This window comes from Ambystoma mexicanum, chromosome 1q, assembly GCF_040938575.1.
Source record: "Ambystoma mexicanum isolate Mex_15411 chromosome 1q, UKY_AmexF1_1, whole genome shotgun sequence".
NCBI classification, from domain to species: Eukaryota; Metazoa; Chordata; class Amphibia; order Caudata; family Ambystomatidae; genus Ambystoma; species Ambystoma mexicanum.
In genome coordinates, this window is record NC_090922.1 from 1,061,172,465 (window position 1) to 1,061,197,672 (window position 25,208).

At 43.0% G+C, this 25,208-nt stretch overlaps 1 protein-coding gene across 10 annotated transcripts in view; it reads right to left on the minus strand.

Moving 5' to 3' along the window:
* KYAT3 (kynurenine aminotransferase 3) overlaps positions 1-25,208 on the minus strand; it is a 597,660-nt gene that overhangs the window by 91,276 nt on the left and 481,176 nt on the right. For all 10 annotated transcript variants that reach the window (XM_069641743.1, XM_069641748.1, XM_069641750.1 and 7 more), the window contains one exon: positions 18,472-18,545. In XM_069641743.1, coding sequence (XP_069497844.1) covers positions 18,472-18,545 — 74 coding nt within the window. The remainder of the gene's footprint in view (positions 1-18,471; positions 18,546-25,208) is intronic.

Here is a 25,208-nt window from a genome sequence, read left to right on the forward strand (position 1 = left end):
ATGGTATCATCTGTGACTTCTTTAAATTGAGGGAGAAGCCCAGTTTGTGAAGAAAATGGCAGACATAATCTAGTTGGATCTGAGCTTGTTCCAATGATACTGCTCTGATCAACCAATTGTCTAGGTAGGGATAGACATGGATCCCTTCCCTCTTTAGACTCGCCGCCACTAGCGACATTAGCTTGGTGAAGACCCTCGGGCAGAGGTCAGCCCAAATGGCAGAACTCGAAATTGATAGTGAGAGTTGCCAATTGCAAACCTCAGGTATTTCCTGTGTTCGAGATGGATTGGAACATGGAATTAAGCATCCTGAAGGTCTAGAGATACCAACCAGTCCTGAAGCTGGAGGGCCTGAAGGATCTGAGAAAGTTACCATCTTGAACTTGTCCTTCCTGAGGAATTTATTCAATTCTCGTAAGTCCAAGATGGGTATCAGTCCTCTGTCCTTCTTCGGTATTAGGTAGTAGGGGGAATACCAACCCTTGTTCCTCTCCGCTGCAGGTACCGGTTCTATGGCACCTTTCTCTAGAAGGTCTACATTCTCCTGCATAAGGAGCAGATCTGGAAACTTCAAAGAGTTTTTCCCCGGTGGATGACTCTTGGGGGTGTGTAGAAAATGCAGGCAGTAACCTTGGGCAACTGTCTCCAATGCCCAAGCATCTGACGTAATAGCCTGCCATTCTGCCAGATGTTGAGTTAACCTGCCCCCTACTTGTGTCTTGTGAGGGGAGACCTCAGAGGCGTTTAGAAGCGGCTGACGCAGATGCCGAGGGTAAAGTGGCACCGGCTGCTGCGGTTTTTGTACCTTTAACCCGTCCACCACGGGTGAATCGTTTCTGGCCCTTTTCAGCTGGCTGTCCTCTGCCTTTTCCGAATGTGGAGTAAAAGCGAAAGGACCTACCCCTCCAGTAGGTTCCTGAGGGGCGATTCGGAGTCTGTCAGATTGCAGCCCCAAGAGATTTCGCTGCTGCCTTGGATGTTTGTAACTTCTCCAGGCTGCCATCAGCCTTCTTACCAAATAAAGAAGTGCCTTCAAAGGGCATGTTCAAAAGTCTGGCTTGTACATCTGGAGCAAAACCAGACTTCCGCAACCACGGAAATCTGCAGATTGTGGTACTTGCCGTCATGACCCTGCTGATACTGTCAGCAGAATCAATGCCTGTTTGAAGGGACTCACACATTGCATCTTTCCCATCTTTGATGATGTTTAAAAATGCTTCCCTTTCCTCTCCTTCTGGGAGACAGTCAGCCACAGATGAAGCACACTCCCAAAGTGTATGGCTGAATCTTGCAAGCATGCAAGTGGCGTTAATAGATTTAAGCGCCATGCTACATGCCGAAAAGACTTTTTTTGACATAGCATCAAACCTTTAATCATCCCTGTCCTGTGGAATAGTAGGGTATGCAGATCTACTATTTGATGAAGTTGCTGCTTGTACAACCAAACTCTCTGGAGTTGGATGTTTGCTCAAGTATTCAGGATCTGTAGCAGATACCCTGTATTTGGCAGATAGTTTCTTGTTAACTGCAGGGATAACTTCAGGAGTTCCCCAATTTGCAGAGATCTTGCTTTGCAGAGCGATAATAAAAGGACCAGGATCTTCCTGTGGACCTTTAACTAAAATGTCAGTAAGGTCATCCTGCTGAAAAGAAGGTGTAGGTGTAGACCACCCCATCAATTCTATTATTCTAGCCACCGGAACCCTATAGGGGGTCTCAGCATGCTCCCCAGGTTCTGGTTTAGCAAACTCTACTTCTGGAGAAGTATCTAAACCACTTGCCTCATGTAAAGAGTCTTGAAGATCATTTAACCTGTTCTCTTCAGAGATAAATTCCTCTGGTATGGGTGTTGTGGTCCTTTGTAAACCAAAAGGTCTCTCATGGTCGGAATCCTCCCTTTCCTCATATATAGAGGAAAATGCTCTAAAGTAATCAGATCTAGGATATGGTTTAAAACCCATTTCTAGAGCAGAAGGGGCGAAATTGGTTGTCACCAGTTGAGAAAACGTCGAAGTTGTCGACGTGGAAGTCAAAGGCTTTGACAAACCCGAAAAGGGCGTCGAAAAAGGTTGAAGAGACCTCGAAGTACTCTAAGTTATCGACGGCATCCTCGAGGTCCTCGAAACCTCTACTGTCTGATATGTAGTGACAGTTGTAGGTCTGTCTTTTATCGGAGTCGACAGTGGCGTCGAAGACGGTGTCGATGTAACCGATTTATGCGTCGACGGACCCTTCGACAAAGGCGTCGATGATGCAGATTTAGGAGTCGAAACCTTCAACGACAGCGTCGATGGCGCAGACTTACTGCCTTTATTCGAGGGTTCATGACACTCTCGGGTGGTTTGTTTCGCCGGGTGCAACGACTCACAGCGTTTTGATTTTTCGGGTCTTTCACCCAGGGTGTCACCTTTAGCCGTCTCCGAGGGGTCCGAGGCCGCTTTCTCGAAGACGCTAAGCATTTTCTTATGGAATTCCTCCCACTTAGCTGGAGAGCTGTGTTTCATAGGGCAGGTGACCCGTTCCGAGAAGACAGAAGACGAAGAGGGAGATCTACGACGCCTCTTCTTAGAGTGTTTTGATCTCGAAGACTGATGGAAACCGCTTCGAGACCTTGAACGGGAATGTTTCCTATGACGGCGAGGAGACGAATGTCTCGACTCTTCCGAAGAAACTTTCGAAGGAGTAGAAGTTTTAAGAGTCTTACCTCTTTCTAGCTTCCCCTTACGCTCCTTCAAGGCTTTCACCGTCATGGACATACAGTCCTCGCATTCCAAACATGCTCCGATCCCAGGCACCACAAACAGATCCTGTGAGGATCCGTCAACGACATTTTCTTCCCACAATCACAACACTTTTTGAAGCCGGACCGTGGGGTCGACGGTTCGGATGAGGAAGCCATCGAATTAAGAGGATATCTTCGAAGAATAAGTTGAATCTTCTTGAAAGAACTGAGCAACACGATTCCGAGGCCCACGACACGTGGAAAAATGGAACTGAACAACGGTCGCTGCGCAAGTCTATTTATACACACAATGACGTCGGCGCCGAGACGGAGGCTGTCGAAGGACACCAGCTCGAGGGAAGTCAACGCGCAGCGCCCTCTACTGAAAAAATTTCCAAGGCCAGCAAGCTGGGATGTAATTATCAAGATAAGGAATACGTCGGAGGACACAATCCCTACGAAATAATGTTTACGTTTCTAATGAGATATGACATCCCAATGAGGACTCACTAGATGACTTGAAACGCATTGAGCGTATTGAGTGACGTAGCAAGATCCGTTCTCTGATATTCTTGTACATGTGAAACATTTCTTTTTATTCACTTTATATAGTGTCATTAGAATATATTAAATTTTACTCTTTGGAATATTTTACATAGCTAATTGTGACATGATTGGTCTTTAAAGATAAACATTTTGCAAAATAAATAAATTCATGACCGAACTTTGAAGACTGTTTTGTTCAAATCGACATATTTTTGGCAAATGTCTTCCCATTGCGAATGCAGTGTAGTTTATCCAATTGGTGATCTGGCCCAATATTTGAGTATTAGTCAAAAGCCACAAATGGGGGTTAAGTGCTTTGAGGGGCAGAGTCAGGCATGCAGCAAGATGGCTGCATTACAATGATTTGCTGTTTGGCACTCGGTACCTCTGAAGGTGACGGCAGGCGCTGGAGGCTTTAGGCATCAAAGGTCTAAATAGAGGTCCCTCTGATAAATCTAAATGGCCATGCTCTCCCACCCCAGGATTGTAGAGACCCCGACAATCCTGAACTTTGTGGTTGATGAGATAGGGGGGGTCGAGAGGACACATGAGGAGGATGAACACATAGGGATACTTGGAAATGAGGCGTGAAAGCAAACCATGCTGCAGCTCTGACACATTCAAGTGCGAAGAGAAGGGGACATGAAAAGCTGCAGAGATTGGTCGTAGTGGGATGAGTTTGAGGGGAAACACTATGGACCGGGAAGTCCACCATCAAACCTGCTTTATGAGCAACACCCTACTTCATGGTTACTCATTATGTGGCCCTCTAGATGTTTTAGACTACAGCTCCCATGATCCATAGCAGGTATAGTTAATGGTGTAGGACTGGGGTAGTCCAAAACATCTGGAGGGCCACATAAAGAGCAACCATGCCCTGGTTTAATGACCGCCCCAAAAAAAGGATAAACACGTCATGGTAAAGCCAATAGATTTTCACTGTAAAATGTCAAGTGTAGCATCAAATGCCCCAAAAATAACAATTTGCCTGGCATAAAAACCATATCATGAGTTTTAATCGACATGATTGCTGCCATTGTATGCCATGTACAGCCTCCAGTACCTCAATAATATACCATATAAAACTGAACGACTGTAGATAAATACATATGTAGCCATGCAGGGAACCCTCGAGTTAGTTGTGTGTAACACCTAATTTTCTTGAGTAGTATGGCTTTTTGCATAACAGTATCCTCACTCGAACCTATAGAGAAAATCACTTTTCAGAACTGCTTCTGTTTTTTCATATTTTACGTTACTAAACCATAGAAAGAAGCAAAGTAGTAAAAGACAAATGACCAGTTAACTAAATTGCGTGTACATATTTTTCATGATCTTGCCTATATCTTTTTCAAATTTCTGTATATTTAAAAAGTTAAAGTTTTTTGCATCATCTGCAAGGCAGCAGTGGGTTACTGATACATATAACATAGAATGAGTGGATAGGGGGCGGGTGATTAGTGAGTGAAAGAGGGGCAAGAAGGTAGGGAAAGTGTAGACCTTGTACAGCACTATCTGCAGATCTACAGCTAAGGAGGGGGAGTGGGCGCAGTGCACAAGGAGGTAGAAAAGTCACCATTGAATATTAGATCAGAGCTGTTCCTGTGATGTACAATAAGCCAACAGAAACCATTTTCAAAAAAGTCAACAAGATATTACACCAAGGAATCCCACCTGCGTTGCAGAACAGGAGAGCAATTACAGCAATGTCAGGCTATCTCAAGCATCCATGTCTGTGTCTGCTAAATACAATTCTGGTATTTGGAGTCTCAAACCTTGGAAAATATATATTTTATAAGGCGGCGTCCGCCACCCTATAGTAGTAACCTGTTTAAAAAGATGGTTTCTAAAATTCTAATGCCAATAACATTTGATGGATTTGGATGACATTTTTCCAAACAGTTTGTGCTGGGCCTCTCCAAACTACGGCTAAGCATATCCGGCCTAGTGCACACAGTCATCCCGACTGAAACACCCGATGTACCTCAATACCTCTACCACTAGCATGCGGCGACCAATACCCGAAAGGTATTTGGTATAGCTGAGCCACGTAAACTCGCTCAACAAATAGCATTCTATCTCTAAACCCTCAACAGCAGCCACCCATGTGCCTGACCTCTTGGTCTGCTTAGTTGAGCCTTGCCATCCACCCAAGTCCTAGAACGGCAACATGCAGACACGGATCTACTAAACTAACGCCTAGAATTTTCCAACAACATCGACTACGGTCTCCAAGGGCGTTCAACCAAGGGAAAAGCGCATTAAGGCCACACACGTGGGGAAAGAGCGCTATATAAATAACAAAATACAATACAAAAACAAAGTGCTTAAAGTTGGAAAGGTAAGTTAGAAAGAAAAAAGAATTTGCAGTTTTTGGACTAGTCCCATTCATTTTCCCATAGGGACAAGTGCTTCGCTTAAAAACATAAATCGTTAAAGCATCCGGTCCAGTAGTATTTCAAATATTTGATGGAGAATGGGGTGCCCCTGCTCCCAAATATATTTTATATATCTCCCCTGGTGCTTTTAAGCAGAGGTCCCATTAAACTAATTTCACGTACATTTATACGTACATATACTTGGAGAACAATAGACGCATTCATCCAAACGCAAACACTATATTACAAAAATAAGAAACCTCTGCTTTTTGTTCACAGTGTGAACTAATACAACACCAAAATAAATCTCCACCGCGTCCACGGCATGTTGTATAACCCAAAAATACTTGGGCCATTCGAAAATTAATATGCACAGATTAAAGAATAATTTGTGGGGAGTTTGTTTGTTTGTTTATTATTTGTAATGCGCCGGAATACCCTAAGGTAACAGGGCGCAGCAGATGCAAGAATATGCGAAACTTAGTTACAGACAATAAAATACATACGAGGCATGAACACAATAAAATGAAGATAAGCAGGAATATATACATATATACAGTTAACAGTTCTGTGTCCAGTTTGTCAAGTGACAAGAGGGGGAGTCGGGCCTGGCTCAGTGTGTTAGACCGTGGCTGTCTTCAGCCAAGACATCATCTTGGAGCGGAAGTTTTGGTAGGGTAAGTCCATTCTGAGGGTGGGTGGTAGGGAGTTCCACAATTTAGCCGCTTTAACTGTGAAGCTGTTACCTCCTATGGTCGAGCGTTTGTAATTAGGGATGGAGAGGCAGTCTCTATATGCTGTCCTTGTCGGTCTCAGGGATGTTAGTCTGTGAAATCTGTTCATCAGGTATATGGGTGCAGTGTTATTGAGGGACTTGTGAGTGAGCGAGGCAGTTTTTAAGGGAGATTTTGTCTATGATAGGGGACCAGTTGTGCTGCTGGCTGTGTGCTGTGATCTCTTCTTGAGATGCCCAGGGCCGCTCTGAGTGCGTTGTTCTGGAGGGTTTGTAACTTGCTAGTGGTGGCTTTAGAGGACCCAAGGTAAAGGGCGTTGCAGCAGTCTAAACGGGATAGTATGAGGGCTCTGGTGTCAGAAAGAAAAGGTTTGGCTGTGCTGATCAATTTGCACGTGTATGCCGTGGAGGAGGCTAGTGAGTTCACCTGTCGAAGGTGAAATTGGAGTCCAGGTAGAATCCCAATGTTTTGACTTCGTGTCCCACTTTAATCGTATTGCCATCAATTATGAAGGATGAGTAAGCTGGGCTTAGTTTCTTTAGGCTGGCAGTGGTATGTGATGAGTTCAGTTTTATCATCATTCAGGCATAGACCGTGAGTGGCCATCCATGCCTGTATGATTATGTAAACCCTGTTCACCAAGGCCAAATCCTTTCCATAATCTCCAGAAAGCGGAAGGAGTATCTGGGTATCATCTGCATAATTAGTGTAGGTGATACCGAGATGATCCAGATCATCGAAAAGGGGCTTGGTAAATATGTTGTACAGCGTGGGGGAGACACAGGAGCCCTGGGGTACGCCACAGGTGATGGGTATGGGGTCTGCAGCATCTGTAGGCGAAAAAACCCTCATGGTTCTGCCATCGAGGAAGGATCTAATCCATGTAATGGCCTCGGGGGAGAAGTGGGCGGCCGTGTGTAAGTGAGAGCAGAGGACCGAGTGGTCGACCAGGTCGAATGCTGCAGAGAGGTCGAGGAGGAGGAGTAGTGCTGCTTGGCCATTGTCTTTGAGCAGGTCGATCTGTGTTTTAAGGTCGATGAGAGCTGTCTCAGTCCCATGTTGGGGTCGGAAGCCTGATTGTCTGGTTCCTAGCAGGTGGTGTTTTTCCAAGTGCTTCTGTATTTGAACATAGGCGACCTTGTCCAGGATTTTCAAGAGGAATGGTACCGTTGTTATGGGTCTGTAATTGGTGGGGGTGGCTGGGTCAAGAGTAGGTTTTTTTAGTAGAGGTAATACCCAGGATTGTTTTAGGTTGGTTGGGATGGACCCAGTGGAGAGGGAGGCATTGATAAGCTTTGTGATAAATGGGGAGAGGTCGCGGGCAGCGTCTTTTATGAGCTGTGGTGGACATAGGTCTCCCTGGCAGTTGGAGGGTTTCAATGACAAGATGATTTTTTCGACTTCGAGAGTGGTCACTTTGGTGAAATTGAATCGTGTATATTCACTTGTAGTCTGCTTCACGGGTGGCTTGGACAAGGCAGGGTTGTTCAAGGATGCTTTTTTACAAGATATTTTATTTTGTAGCATAGCGATTTTGTTGGCTAAGGCATTTTGGATATCGGTACACCAATTCTTATCTTTAGTACAGGTGTTCGAATGTGCTATGGGGGTTTCTACTTCTTTTAGAATAGAGAATAGTTCCTTCATGTTTGAACTGGCTTGGGAGATGCGGGAGTCAAAGGAGGTACGTTTTGCTAGGATGATTTCTTTTTTGTACAGGACCGCTAGTTTAGTGAATTTGGTTTTATTGGCTACTGATGGGTCTCTTTTCCAGATGGTTTCACAATTTCTTTTTTGCTGTCTTAAGTTTTTGAGGAATGGTGTATACCAATTGTTCAGGTGTGTTTTGGGCTTGCTTGGCCCAAGTTTGAGAGGGGCGATTAGGTCCAAGGAGGTGGACATGATTTTATTGTATTCCTCAACTAGGGTCTCAGGATCCAAGTTGTCAGGGAGTGAGTTGAGAGTGGGGAGTAGGTTGGGGATAAGTCTCTCCACCGTGATACTTTTTTTGTTTCTCGCGAGTGTGGGTGGGGCCCTACTGGGCTGCATAGGAGGAGGTCTAGTGGTGGACAGCAAGAGCGATACCAGGTGGTGATCAGTCCAGACTAGTGGTGAGATGTCAGTAATGTTAGCTAGGCAGTGGTAGTCAGCCACCCAGTCAAGTACTCTGCCCTTGTCATGGGTGGGTTTAAGGCTTCTTTGAGTGAATCCTAGCTTGGTAAGGGTGTTAAGCGTGGTGATGGCAGCTTGGTCTTCGGGGTCGTTGAAACCCATGTTGAAGTCTCCAAGGGTGAGTACCTGCGTGGCGTTTTTTAGGTTCGTGGATAGGATGGAGTTAAGATCCTCATCGAATGTGCCGAGTGGGCCTGGAGGGCGATATATCACATGGATGTTAAAGGTTTGGGTATTGGTAATGGGAGTTAATCTGATCATGCACAAAATCTGCACACAAATAAAATACACAGCAATTTCACAAAACAATTGTGTACTTCATTAAAGACTCAGAAATCGAAGCTAATTTTGTGACAAAATTCACACACAATCTCTACATTAGACCCTTCAAAATGAATAAATCAATGGGGATTTGTATAAAATGGAAGGTTACTGTCCATAAAAAGTTAAAGCGTATAGATGATGGAAATTGCAGCATTAAAGTTTAATTTATTAAACACTAAATGTCATATTAAATAAAACAAACATTGCTGGAACCTTAACTCCCCCTCTAAAACAAGTAAAACATATCAGCATGTGGATATACCTTGCCATTGCACACCAACACATATAGCTAATTACAGAACACTAACAGCACAACACTTCACAATACATTTACTAATAATGAATGAACTCAAACATACTAAAATCACTACCTCACAACAATATACATTCTTACTACTATCTTCAAACCACATTTTAAAACAACCAAAGCAAATTCACATGCAAATCCACAGTAATGCCAATTTAAAACAAGAGGGTGGATTCAGGTTTTAGCAATGCTAATTTTAAGGTTGTTTTTATTTTATGGTATGTTTGATGTTTTTATTTGATGTTAAGTGATCCATCTTAAAGCTGGCATTCCAAAAGTTTACTGAATAACTTTAATAGCTAGTGACCTTTACTGGTTTTTGATCATGTTTTCACCATGTGTGTGTATGTATGTGTGTAATTCATCAGTAAAGTGATTTTAGGTGATCTGATTTATCACAACAAAACCCTCGAAATTCAGCGGGAATGGGAAGAGAGGAGAATCGAAACTCGGCACCCCCCTCCCAACTGATATGTAATTTCGTATCTCATTTTGAATGCCTTCTGTGATACGATGTTTGTGCTCAACGGCTTGCAAAGGGTGTGGTGGGGGGGAGGGGCGCATGCAGACCACTTCCTATAGCTGTAGCAATTCAAGGGTTTTCGTAACAATAAATCAAATCACCTCAACTATCTATTTTTTCACAGAATTTTGAAGGTTTTGCTACACTATAGTTTCCTCTGGGTCCACTAACCAGGGCATTTGGCCGTGACCACTGTCCATGTTACACCAACGATTTTAAGAGGGAATGTGAAGGTCTGCGCCTCCTCTCCATAGTATCCAACTAGATTCCACCAAAGGGTTCGAAATTGAGGGGAGCTGGGAGCTATTTAGCTCCTGCTTGAAGCCTAGAAGAACCTGGTTACCTTGACACCAACAGCTACCAGGATCTAACTTTGACTCCCCAGGCTAACTTCTGCCAAACAAACACTTATGTGAATTGAACTCTGTATTTGGGACAATCTATATATAAACATAGGGACAAATATATAACATATTTAAAGTGTAAGGAGTCATGGTTAATGGTCACAATTATAAGTTTTTATACTATGTGGAAGTTAGATTTGCAGAATGCCATGTACTCGCTTTTTGTTCCCAAATGGTAGCTCCCGGTCAATGGTTAATGCAGCATACTCAGAAGCTGGTTTTAGCACCCATTTATCCAGTCTTAATTTAGATCCCTGCACTAGCAATAGCCGAAGCCCATGGCCAGTGGCCTCAGGGTCCAACTCCATTTTGCCTTTGTGAATTATCCATTGCCTAGTAGAACTGATCCCACCTCTTTGCAGGTTTATGCAACTATCGCCAAATCCCAGTGACCAATGGGCTACTGATCATCTCCCCCCCTTTATACCTGCAATAATTGCTCATGCCAGCAATAACTCCTTTGCTGCTAGCCTCCGTTCCATTGCACTTCATTATCGATAATCACTCCTGTGGTAATACTAAGTATGTAGATTCCTGCAGGAACGAAGGCAACTGGAAAACTTAGAGTTTTCCCCACCTGCTTGACACTCACGAGGTGTCCCCTTTCTCTTGTCTTGGTCGCACCACTCCACTCTTGTGTTTTGCCTCCCTGATCCTCTCCCATTACCCCCAATCCTACTCCTTGGTTCATGTGATGCATTGTCCTTTCTGAGTGTGCCTTGCAACATTACTGCAGGATTTTCATGAGATCCCACCGATAGGGTGAAAGCTTTCTCTCCCAAATGGGCTCCCCAGCCAACCACAAACTCCCCCACTGCACATGTGGTTCTCTTGCCCCCGCCCCACTGTTAGCCTGATATGTATGCACCCATTTCCTCTTCCAGATATCATTTTGTTCACTAAGTTTTTGGCTCAAATCAAACAAAAAAAAAACAGCAAATAAAACCACAAATTCCACACACAAAAAAGGAGGCTTGTCCTTTCTGAAAAGCATCTCAGGCTCACTCCTGTACAGAACTCACAAATCTCAGCCCTAATAATATTAAGTTATACTATGTAAACTTCTAGTTTAATACTCTTGATCTACATCTTATTCCTTATGCATTGTACAAGCAGGTCCAATCAAGAACACAAATAAAATGTGCCTCGCTCCTCAGAAACAGCATGTCTGATGTTAGGCCATTCCTCCTTATATCAGCTGTTGCTGCCCTTTCCAGGGTCAGTAGGTAAAGGTGCTGGCTCAACTTGACATCTAGCTCTCCCTTGCCCCACCGATTATCTTATTTTGTTTTTACCTACCAAGTTTCACTTTTTAACCTGCTCCTGCCACCTTTCAGGAACTATTGGTATGGTACAATGTCTACTGGACTAGTGGAATGCAGTATATCTCGGTCTCGTGGACTGCTGCATCAAGCAGCTACAAACGATTCAAAAAGCAGCAGACAGGCTAATTTCCAACTGCAGCCGATGCTCCTCACTGGCTTCCTGAGAGTCTGCATTTCATTTAAACTACATACTGCACACTGCTGCTTGTAGGGGCGAGGTCCTTCATTCCTTTCTACAGTTCTATGGCCCATTCCCCTCCTAGATTGCTCTGCTTCATTCACAGACCTTTGGTTAAGGTGGTCCAGCATCTTCGATCCCCTAGAGAAGGGAGATCATGCTCAGCTTTGGTCTCTCTCTTGGTCTCTCTTGGTCTCTCTCTCTCTCTCTCATCGTTCCATACACAACTTTCTTTCCACTGCTTCCTTAAAACCTGGTTTTTCAGGATAGCGTTCATTTGAGTTCACTGCTACATGTGTTGCTCTCGCCTAACCACTTCCTTAACGAGAAGGAACCCTCGAGAGTGTATGAGCACTCTACGGGTAACAAAACAACTCCCCCTAAACACTGTTCGTTTGCCCAGTCCACTTGCCACAGTTTCTGTAAATGGCAATATGAGTATTGCCTGCTTACACGACCTACTTGCACTATAGGCTCTAAATGGGTTACTTTCCTGGCATAACTTAAGGCTTGGCTATATGGCAAAGCCTGGTTAACCTAGAAGCTTTAAATCTGGCCCCAAGGTCTGCAACCTTTGAGCACAATCTTTGTAAAAACATTAAGAACACGATACAATATGTCTAATAAGGTTGCAAGGAATCAGGTTTTACCCTGCCATGCATAGGATAGAAATCAATACATTTGACACCATCTGGCTGTAAAGCTACCGGGTCTTGAATCTATTAAATGTTATATCAATCAGTGGTGTATACCTTTGGTACTTGGAGAGCTCAGCAAGGCTATTAGTTTGGGAGCATTACTCATTTTTCTTTTGTATAGTAGGCTCAATAGGTCTGTGACAGTATCGTTAAGATTACAATGCATGGTACACAGGAAACCACAAATATGTTTTCCTCCAATTTTTGTTCTCGTACATGAGTCGACACCAAATTTGGCATCAATAGATCTGATCAAATCCGAACACTGATGCCAAACTCAGTGAAGTTTCATCAAGTTTTTCATTCCCAAAATGACAGCTGAAATAAACATGACACCCATATCTTAAAACTTGAAGAGGTTGACCAGCAAGTCGCGCTACCTCCTGAGACTAAATAATAATAATATTCAGAAATTCAACAAATCTTGTTAAACAGTCCAAAAATCAATATATAGGTGAAGTTTATTGACAATCTTGATCAAGAGTGTCAATAAACCTCACCTATATATTGATTTTTGGACTGTTTAACAAGATTTGTTGAATTTTTGAATATTATTTAGTTTCAGGAGGTAGCGCGACTTGCTGGTCAACCTCTTTGAGTGTTTATTTTTACTGTGTACTAGTAGGCATACACAGCCTTTTGACCACAGCAACGCAGCTCGACGCTCCAATTTAACACAGACGTGCAAAGCGCACACATACGACTATTCCATATCTTAAAACTGTCTGCTTCGATTTTCAATACTTTATGCATCCAAGTATTCCATAAACTAAAGTTGTGCATGATGAAAGAATCTAAAACAAAACAAAACTAGAGATATTCACAATTAAGTTCAAGAAACCGTATTGATATATCTGTACTTTAGCAATAGCCACGGAAGCAATAACAGAATAAAAAATATATATACTGCAGTACACAAAAACATCCACAGGCCCATAAACAACCCCACACCCACACACACACACACACACACACACACACACCTATTCAGTCAAGGGTAGTAGGGCCGGATGGACAAAATGAAATTAAAAATATAGTGAGAAATAGAAAATATTCCACAAAATGCCCAAGATGATCAGCCACATCAACGCAGAGGAGGGTGCTGTACATGCACACTAGGGTCTGAGCAACACAACAAAATGGAAAATACACTTGCGAAACGCACAAAACACAAATCCGTCAACATAATTCACATACAAATCATACACTACTCTAACAAATAAAATAAATGGAATAAAAAAATAAATGTATGTTACTATTTACAAAATGTTAATCGACAAACATTTTGAATGCTGACGTTAGCTTTTTGACATATTCATTTGTAAACATAAAATAAAAACAACTAGATGGACCTTAGCCCATTCTCAGAAGTAACAGGTCAAAAAGTAATATCAGCACATATGTACAGCTTTGATATGTTTCTAGGAATGCTATCAATGTTTACTGAAAAAACACAACACATCCTAAAATGACGCGTTACAATTTAAACATTAGTGCTGATATACATATTTATTTTTAGCTCATCGTCAGTTATATTTGGGAAGCCATTGATGGGAATAATTTCTTGAACAAGGCTTTGTTGCTGTGAATTTCTGATTTTAGTCCACCAGGCTGCTATCACCAGAATTTAGATCCATGAAAAAGTGTCGGATTGCATGAACCATGTGTCAGCTCATATCTGCAACACTGAAGCGCCCAAAGCATGAAATGATGAATGTTGCTTCATAATTAGCCATCTTTAGGTGTGCGGATCTTCCATTAGATGGGATATTGTGCAAGCTCGTACTTTGACATTGTGGTAAAAAGTGCCATACAATATGTTAAAAGGATATAATCCTCCAGTTTGCATGAACTCGGGTTTCTTCTTCAGTGGCAACAACCTTAACTCAATTATAACATCAGATCACAAAGCAATATCAATCAACCATTGGCAAAACCAACAGCTTTGGCTTTTGTGTAGGCATGGACTCTGCATTTTCCAGGCACTGCCATAATGGTACTACATGGCCATAAAATGGCAACAGTTGGCCGCCAGTGTTAGTACCACAGAATATTATGACAGTACCTGGACAATGTTAATCTAATTAAAGCATATACAAGGGCCAAAAGTGATGGGCTGAAGGCACACTTGATGAAGACATTTTTATTACATGATCAGCTGCTTTATAGCTGCAGTTATCTTTCAGAACACTGGCCAGAAAGGACAGCACTAGCTCAAAGATCACAGGACGATATGTTTTGGATGGGGAGGGCGAGGAATTGGGTGTGAAAGGCAATGGGGACTAGCATGGCTATGTGTGGGCAAAGGGTGGGTAAAAAAACTGAAGCGGTGTGTACGTTCTTACATCCCATCTCTCCTATATTGACTTACCATGACTATAGTTTAGATTTATAGGCACCCCTCACAGAGCCACCTAATTGCCAAAACTAAAAAATGAATCTCTGATTCCCAAAGTGGTTGTCATGGAATCTATCAAACCTCACATTGAATGCAAAAGTCTGACGATTTCCAAGAAGTATGTTTCCCTGTGCCAACTGAAGGAATACAAGTAATTTATTATACCAACTACTCAAGTCAAAGGTGTGCAGCATGTCCGACATTGGATTCAATCAGAAATCATGTCCTGAATTACAAATAAAATTGTTATATACAACAATATAGCCACTCAACATGTTTTCCATGATCAGACGTGATGATCTGACGTGGATATATAATACGCCACTTCGCTATCCTATTCCAGCCTTATCACTAGCAGTCCCAGACAACTATACAATTTTACGTGCGGACAGACTTACCTCCCGAGGTGGAGGTTTAGCTATCATAGCTAAAACTAGCCTGGACATGAGGATTATCACCACTACTACGATGCAATCCTGTGAATGCCTCACGGTCAAAATAGCCATCGCCAACTCCCAAACCCTAAACATCATCCTCATCTACAGACCACCAGGTCCTATCGGAACCTTCGCTGAGGACATCTCGACATCCCTGTCCAATAGCCTAAAAAATACATCCCAAACAATAGTGCTAGGAGACTTCAATCTAGGTTATAATGACAATAAGGACACCCAATCGACAGCGATTGCTCTGACCTTGAAAGAGCTGGGATTCTCCCAAAAAGTTGAATTACCCACCCACAACAAAGGTCGTATCCTTGACTGGATAGCAGAACATAATTGCGAAGTAAATATTACAGACTCTGTACCGCAGATCTGGACTGACCACCACCTGCTACTATTCACAGTGGCAACCAACAGGGCCACTGCCTTGTCCGCACCCGCCCCTCCTCTGCCAACGAGAAACAAAAAACTAATGACAGCAGAAAATCTGATGCCCGTTATAATACCTAAATTGAACTCACTATCTGACAGCATGGACCCTAATCTGTTAGTTGAACATTACAATATAGCCATGACCTCAGCCCTTGATCACATAGCACCGCTCAAACTAAGAAATAGCAAACAAAAAAAACACCTGAATTCATGGTTCACGCCCTACCTAAAAGAGCTCAGGCTGGCCAAAAGAAAACTTGAAACCATTTGGAGACTCTCCCCATCAGTCAAAAATAAACTCAACCTCTCCAAAGCCTCCTCCCAATACAAGAAAGAAATACTATTAGCCAAACAAGAAACCTACAATACTAGAATATCTAATTCCAAATCAAGTGTCAAAGAACAGTTTACCATTCTGAAAGAACTGGAAACACCCATTGTACCCCAAGAAAACTGCACCAAGGATAAAAAATGGTGCTCTAGCATACAACTTGCTCTAACAAATAAAGTAGCAAATCTACAAACCAAAATTGCCATCAAGAAGGCATCGCTAACACCTCACATCCCGCAGAGTTCAGCGTCACCACCACAGCCTAAGATGGAAGCCTGATTCTGCTTCTCTAAGGTATCGATCATAGTGGTAGAAAAGGTCATCCTGGGTCTTAAACCGTCTAACTGTAAAGGCGACCAATGCCCAGCACAACTCATCAAAGATGCTGCGAGAGAATTATCGCCATTTATAACCAAACTAATCAACTTTTCCTTTACCTCAGGCTCAGTACCGAACAACCTAAAAGAGTCCTGGGTACTGCCACCACTAAAGAAACAAACCCTTGACCCTGCCATTCCGACGAACTTCAGGCCCATCACGACCGTGCCCGTTCTTCTAAAAATTCTAGATAAAGTGGTTTACTTGCAAATTCAAAACTTCCTAGAGTCTAACCACCTACTTGGGACCCGTCAATCAGGATTCCGCCCGCAACATGGGACCGAGACAGCGTTAATAGACCTTAAGGCCCAAATAGACGAATGTAGAGACAATGGCCAAGCGGCCCTACTTCTCCTCCTGGACCTATCAGCGGCATTCGACTTAGTGGACCACACAGTCCTCTGTAGTCACCTCGACTCGGCAGCCCACTTATCAAAAGAGGCCATAATCTGGATCAAGTCATTCCTGAGCAATCGGACTATGAGAGTCTTTGCTCCATCAGCCTCAGCAGATCCAATTCCCATAACATGCGGTGTACCACAAGGTTCTTGTGTGTCACCCACCCTCTACAATGTCTTCACGAAGCCACTCTTTGATGAAATGGCTTCTGGAAATGGCATCTGGGTATCGCCTACACCAACTACGCAGACGATACCCAGATCCTCCTCCCGCTCTCAGGAGACTATGCCAAGGACCTGGCCTTAGTGAACAGGATATATAGCATCGTTCAGGCATGGATGGCGACACACGGCTTATGCCTGAACGATGATAAAACTGAGTTTATCAGCCTAGGCACCACTACCTATATATCCAAACTCAGCCCTGATTATGACAACTTCATTATCGATGGGAACAACATAAAAGTAGCTGACGAAGTAAAAACTCTAGGATTTTACCTAGACGCCACCATTAACTTTACCAAACAAGTTAACTCTCTAGCTTCTGCCACAGCATACACATGCAAACTTATCAGAGCGAGCAAACAATTCATCTCTACAGACAGTTGCATTACACTTGCCAGAGCCCTTATACTATCCAAATTAGACTATTGCAATGGATTATACATTGGAGCAAATAAACAGACCATCCACAAAATTCAAGTTCTCCAGAACAATGCCTTGAGAGCAGCACTCAAGATTAATAGAAACAAGCATATATCCTCAATAAGAAGAGAATACAAATGGCTCTCCACCATAGACAAAATTCATCTCAAAATCGCCTCCCTCACCCACAAATGTATCAATAACAAAGCTCCACCCTACCTCATGGACATGTTACGTAAAAGAACTTCTTCCAGACCCACCAGAATAGCCAACGCTAACTGCCTCCAAGTTCCGCGATTCAAACTCGCCACTATAGGAGGAAATAGCTTCGCGGTTAAGGCTGTGCAGTTATGGAACTCCCTCCCCCATGACGTCAGAGAACCTCAGCCCTTTGCTAAATTTAGACAAAACCTCACTAGGTGGCTGAGAGCCAACGACAGCTAACCACTCCACATGCCACATTGTACATAACTGTATATAACTATATATTATGAGACTTTGATTATGCAGGAGCATGCTCCTCGCTCCCTTGTTCTTGATCGCTCCCTGTACATATCTGCTTACTGTAGTATTGCTGATGTCTATGCCCACACTTCCTGCCTTCTTTTTGTACTTGTAATTAGATGAGCTTATCTGTAACCAAGCTCAGCGTATCTCTGCACCTTCATCTTATTTGTTTTTTCTTATGCATCTCTAACTAAGTTGAGCATATCCTTGTCTGTTTGCGCCCTGACGCCCCAGGGTATGGCGTGCCATACAAATAATAAACTAAACTATCCGGACTTGTTCTTAAGAGAGATTTTACTTGTAAAGGTTCCCAGCTGCACCACCGGGCAGTGGTAGAGTATTAAGGAGCACCTTACTAGATGACAATCCTTTCTCGCAAGAACTGGATTTCTCTTTCAAGCTTTTGTTTACACCCTTTGCTAAATTTGTGAAGTGTAGTCTTTGGTGTTCGCGCCGATATTACCCCATTTCAATAACATGCATTATTTACATTGGGGCGCCTTGAGATCGATAGTTTTTTACATTTGTTTTCTTTCTGAACAGAGAAAGGACAATACTTGGGATTCAAAACCGTTGTTCAGATGCAAGTTGTAATCAATGACTCAGGAAATGTTACACTTCACTGTACCTTTGTCTTAATCATCCATTTCACAAATTTGTAGTCGTATGGTTCATTCCCTTTCATGTTGGAGAGATCGATATCTAACAAAGAAAAGAACAAGTCATTACAAACAGGTCACACTTCAAAGGTCTGGCCGTTGATGGATCATGATCTGCTTTTGTGTAGCTCAAAGTATTATTAACCTTTGGTAATTTGACTAGACACATGCATAGAAGATTGCTGGAATCACAGGAATTGATCTAGAGGCCGCTGCCCAGACATGTCACTGCTGCAATGTTACCTGAAAGCATTGGAGAATTTCCTGAAAAAAGAGTGGACTCTCATGCAAAGAAAAAGCAGGAGAAATGGCATCCAGTTAATTAATTACTTACTTGTATGCAAAATACTTCCCCAAACCTGCAGAGTCACGTGCTTTGGGGGGAGGGGTGGGCCCTCTTTCTTGAAACCAGATTGGATTGGTGAATTTCTTTTCTCAGACGTCATTGCTCAATGCAAATAAATGATGGCAATTGAAACAGTCTCAGTTTTACCCCCAAATGACTAACACATTTGAAAATGGAGCCTCCTGATGTGGCTTAAGGACATGCCTGTGTTATTTAAGAGCACTGCCCTGAGTAGCCCTGAAAGGAAATGGGACAGTTACAGGTAGGGACAAGACATCTTACTAGCCCCTCGCTCGTTACAAGAAGCAATTAAAACCAAACCAGAAGAGCAAGGGATGGGGCAGGTTAAGCTTCTTGCTACGGACACACACAAGCCAAGCCACAGATCTCAATATGTAAATGGTAATTTATGTTTTCAATTCCCTCGTGCCTATTGGCTACATGCATGACACCTCCCACAACCAGAGATCCCCACGCTGCACAGAAATACAAAGATGCTAAACACTGCCAATGGACATCTTGTTACATGGTGTAAATAAACCTATTGAACTGTGGTGTTTAGATGCATTCTGAGTGAAATAGGTTGCTGTGATTAGATCTGAATGGAGAGTTCGTAGGGGACAGTTGTAAATGAGGGCTGGAAGAGGGAGGATGCACTTGGGGGCCTCACTACCCAGTGCTCAGCTGTGGTGTTCAATGAAATTAAAGCAGTTCTAGCGCGAGTTGCTTGCTCCGCCTCATTTTAGTTCACATATGCATAGGAAATGGTTCGAGAAGCCCGCGAGTGGACAAGAATGGCCTGACAACTGCGTTACTGTTTGTGCTGAGGTGCGCAGATAGAGGACTTCACGCCGGATTTTGAAAGCACTGCCTCCAGATAACGCACAGACGAATAGACGGTAAGGCAACTGCCTTACTATCATTCATACTCTATCGGCGAAAACAAAACAACTATTGGAGACTGCGGGAGCTCAGCTCCTTTGATCCTTCACATCGCTGTATATTTTGGAACTGCAAAACTGGGATTCATTGTGCTCAAACGGAGGTGATCAGAAAGCCGAAACGTACCATTTGTATGTTAACTTGCCGGTCGTAACTGCAGAGGTGAGACTCTTTGAGCGACCGGCTCTTTGATTTCTCGCCACTGTAATCCCGATTGAAGGAAGTCATTAGACATTTGCCGGGGGGAGGGGGGTGCAGGGGGGTGAAGAGACGGATTAAGTGAGCTCCCCAAGCCATTGGGCGTTACCCGGACAGCAAGATACATTGTACATTTTGTGGAGCTTCAATTTATCACTTATATTGTATTAATACCTATATATTCATATAAGGGGCGGCGAGGTTCCCTCTCCCTGATTGGATATTAATCTACTTATTGTGTTGCGACCCCTAGGGGTTGGTTTTATCTTTTTTGAATAGTGGATTTCACATTGCTTGTCTAATTTCGAACACATTTTTACATTTTCTCTGACTTTTACAAATAATTTTTAGGATATTTATTCATCTCATAGTTGGCCATATCTTTCCTACTTGTAAAGGCATCCCTACGTTTTAGGATATTTTCTTATAATAGGAAAGGTGTTTGTATATATCCCATATTTAACGATTCTACCCCCCCCTTATATTTCGTGTCTCTCAGAGTGGGGGATTTCATTCTACATTTTGAGGGGCCCCACGGTAGAACTATGCCAGCTCTTAGAAGTTGCTTTGGCTCCTCTGAGGAGCATATAACAAAGGGGCTGGAGACACAACAGGTTGTACCACTGGGGGTTGATGGAGGGGTGGAGCTACCCGAAGATGGTGAGCCTGCGGTTTCTCCTAAATGCCCAAACGTGGTAGGGGAAAAGAATATATAATCAACGGAAACACCCTCAACAGACAGAGATAGGGATCCTCGCCCATGCCCCAGTGCTACAACCATACCAGACTTGATGGTCTTACACTACCGGGAAAAATGAGTATTTTGGCTAAAGAGGCCTCAAGGGGTAACGATGGCTTCTATATTAACATCTATTTTAAGATTGGGGAAGATCCGGTTTATGGGAACACCACCCTCAGGGATCAAAGAGTACGTATAAGGAGAGCAAAAAAAAGGGGGGTGGTGACCCTATCTCTTGAAGCCACAATCAGCTGAATGAAGTACCTATTATGAGGAGACAAAACCACTGAAACACTTATTCTAGATTTGTGGGTGTATTAATAACACTCAACTGATCTAAAAATAGAGACACAGATAGAAGAAAAACATTTAAAGAAACAACTAGAGAAGCAACCACCAAATAATAACAAAGCTAATTTTATTTTTCATCATAATAAAACCAATCTAAAAATTCTGTTAAAAAGGAAAAAAACAGTCTTCACAGAAAGTATAAACACAGCAAATGATGTATTTTTGACAAAACTAAGATAGTCTTATATACAGAGGAAGTTTTGTGGGGTTAGTACGTAGAGAAAGGTGTTGTATAAGCACTGGATGTGCAACATCAAACACTCAAGAGTAGAGCACTATTTGATTGAACAAGCTCTATCAGAAGAAAAACCTATTAGGTGTCTTAGGTTTCTTTTTGTGAGAGTAGACATATGTTTCGGCTAATAGCACCAAGGAAGATCAGGCAATGCACAAAACAATTGTCTGTTGATGCAGGTATAGCCGTCTTCAGGACAGGAGGAAGGGAACAATATGACAACTTGGTAGTGTTGAGTACTTCTTAATAGCTGTACTTTTGTAAACAAGGAACCCACTATGTATTAGATGGGAAAAGTAATACACAATATGTTTAGCAAAATTCAACCAGGGCCGAGTTTTCTTTTGGTCCAAGTAAGTAAAAGGAATCTATATTTAATACTGTAAAGACTTGTGTGGTGTGACCACGAAACGTATTTGTGAATAATATTCAGTCCGGGATGCAGTGTTTTTCAATGTTGGCATTCCCAGGATATACTGCTTTGTATTTGCAGGAAGGCGGGTCTGCTAAATGGAGGTTATTTTTGGCCGTGTTAGCGCCAATGAAGCAAAACCTAGTTGTTGCCTGCAAGAATAAACCGTGTGAGCTCTCTCGCCAAAGCACCGTTTGTGGCGATTGGAACGCCGGGGGCAAGGCAGGAGGCGTGGCCACCAGCGTGTTCAGGGCCAGGTGAGGCAACGTGTCAAGCGTACGCGCTGTCGTGATCCGCAGACATCTATATTAGCAGACAAGAGTTGACTGATGCAGAATGTCTTCAGGAATGTGTCCCCGGTATCAGGAGGGTGGTATGTTTACATGCATCCACACCACGACAAGAGGCAAACCTAAGAAGAAATATGAAGGGGAAGTTCCTGCCGGGTTTTGACTCCTTTAGTGGGTGGGGGGAGGCAGAAGGCACTACAGGATACCATACTGTAGGTAAAACCCCACCTGCCGATCATTCTACCACAGTGTTTGTATTTGGTAACAACAAAGATGACACTAGGCAAGATTTACCCTATGTTGGGGGCTGGGAGTGTCAGTTGAAAGATTCCTCCACCCTGGGTCAGCAAAGACCCAAGCATAGAGAATGTGGGGAGGACATGGATGATTCATTTATTCAAATGACTGATGCAACCGAGGACTTACTTGACTTAGAGATGCGTACGAGAATTACACAATCCAGTCATAAGGGTTTAAGGAGTCTCTCAGAGGGGGCTACTATTGTAAATTTCCCTAAAATTGCTAAAAATAAAACTGTTATAGATCTTATAGATAAAAGAGTCAACAAAGCCACAGGGCTATCTTCCATAGAGAATATCTACGATCAAGAGACGGTCGCCCCATTAGTTGAGGTTAAAGAAGGCGGGACCCAAACTGAGCCATGGGAGGGATTAGAAATTCAGACTAAGAAGGGGGCTAGGCCTCGAATACAAGTCAAACCCTAATGAAACCATACCCCCCCCAATAAGAATACAATAGGGAAAAATCCCTTTGATAACGGGGTACTGGAGATACTAGGTTTCCTCTTCTTTCTAATTTAAACATTAGTTTAAACTTAGAACTTAAAACCCTAGGTGATACTCAAGAAACCTTGGGTGGCAACAATCGGCCTTCAATGAATTAACCATACGATTGGCCTTTTTGGAGGCCTCGTAGAGGGTAAAACAAAGAATGATATGAATCTGAAAGAGGCGGAAAGACGGAGGGTCAAAGAAAATATTAGGATGTCCACGATGGACGCTAAACTCAATACACTTATCTTATAAGGGGGGGGGGAAGAATAGAGGAAAATATATGTCCTGGTCGTAATATTGTAGAGATTTCCAACGAAAGTGAGAGGCCAAATGTTTTAGATAGCCCATCTCATTTGTTGGTCGCGATGGGGCTTATGGAGGTGAGGGCAAGTCACCTTTTAGCCCCTGAATCACCCAAGGTTGGGCCCACCACGAGTATTAGTAGCGAAGAACCTGGTGAGGAGCACCTGATTACCCAGACAAAAGGGTCCAAGTGTAAAGAAAAATCTAATTATCCCAGAAAAAAGTGGAACTCCGTCAGGAGGAAATCTCAGATTCATAGAATTCACAAAACCAAAAGGGAAGTGGTTCATAATGTATCTAATTATGACTTTAATGAGAGTCCTCAGTCATCGGTCCGCAGGAGGAAAAAAGGGAAACAAGGAGCTGGGATTCCTAAGAAAACTAAAATTATGCTGGATGTGAAAATTAAGGGCAGAAATTCAAACCTTAAAGCGGTTAGAAATATACCCGCCCAAGAGGAACAATCCAAAATGTCCTCTCTGGATAAAAATCCTAAGAGTGGCGATTTGGTCTACTTGGAGGTAGGGTCAAAAGGGGAGCTTTTGGTTGATAGTGTAATAATAAATGATGGAGAGGTGCAAATCTTAAAGGAGAGGGATGATAATCGACCCAAGATTGTTCAAGACTGCCCACAGACTAAACAAACCAAGATGACTGCTTTTGGTAAAATAGTCAGCACTAAGCATGCCAGATTGTCTACTGGCTTACAACAACCGGGGGCCATCAACTCGTTGGGTATACAGTTTATAGCCCCTACATTAAGTGAGTTACCCGCGACAGGCCACTGGATATTTGGGGCACAGATTATGACAAAGACAGTGGGCCGGTCACTAACATCGGGATGAAGGGTGTTGTCCTCACAGACACTACTTTGACAGTAGGTGACAACATGTTAGAGATAGCTCCTACTAAGATAGAGAACCCCACTCTTGATAGGAGCAAGGGGAGTCTAGGCCCGGATGAGCCAGTTGCTGTGATTAACACAGGAAAAATTATTGGTTGGATAAGCAACAAGTCAGACCAAGTAGCCAACCTAAATAGAAACAATCTATTAAATATTTTAAACCAATCCCCCTACTGCGCTCTATTACCATGGATGACCTAGACGCCATCTCTCTTCCTGCTCATAATAATCTCTGAATGGAATGCAACTTCCATTCGGAGATGGTGGCGGCTGTGGTTAGACCACAAGAAAAGAATCTCGAGTCCCTGGGATTTAATTTGCGGACACTTTCTAGTGCCAAGGAGACTGATATTTTTCTTGCATATAAGGAACCAGTTGTGAATTCAGTGGGTACAACGGTAAATATAGGCTCTTATCCTTCCATAGCATCTGCACCTGTTCTGTCCTTGCTATCCAGTCTCTTGAGTAATGGCCAGGATTGGTCCTGGCTACACCCAGCCCTTAAAACGCTAGAGACTGAGACAAGGTTCAGGATGTGCGTGACAGGACTACGATAGAAGTGATTTCCTGTAATACATGTGGTAGTATAAACCGTAGCAAATTTTTGTGTATGAACTTAACTAATACTTGCCCCTGTATTTACCTTTTCCAGGAAACTATGATGCTAGATCATCTGAGCCTAGACCGTTTTCATACATTTTCCCACCCTGCGTCCAGGGGTACGGTGGGACGTCCCAGTGGGAGATTGACGATAGCCCTAGATTCCAACTTGGGGTTTAAGTGTAGGGTGGTATTTAGCATTGATTGGCTCTTAGGTATTGTTCTGGACACGGACACATGTTCACACCCTTTATTGGTGATCAACCTCTACTGGAATCCTTTAAAGGTACCTATCGAGACAGTGGAGGAGTCTCCAAGCGAAATATTAGGGGAATGGTGTGAGAAAGGGTTCGGACAAAGTATTGTGTTGGGAGGGGATTTTAATTCACTGTGTGCAGAAGGTATGAAATGGAACGACAGGGAAGCAATTCCTAAAATCCTCTACCCTAACCTTGCCAGGGGAATACGATGGGCCACCATTTTGGATGGTTGGGATTTGGGGATGTTGGACTACCCTTCCCATATGACAGAATCTAAATACACGTGCAGAAGAGGTTCCTACAGTTCTAGGATTTACTTTATGTGTAACGGT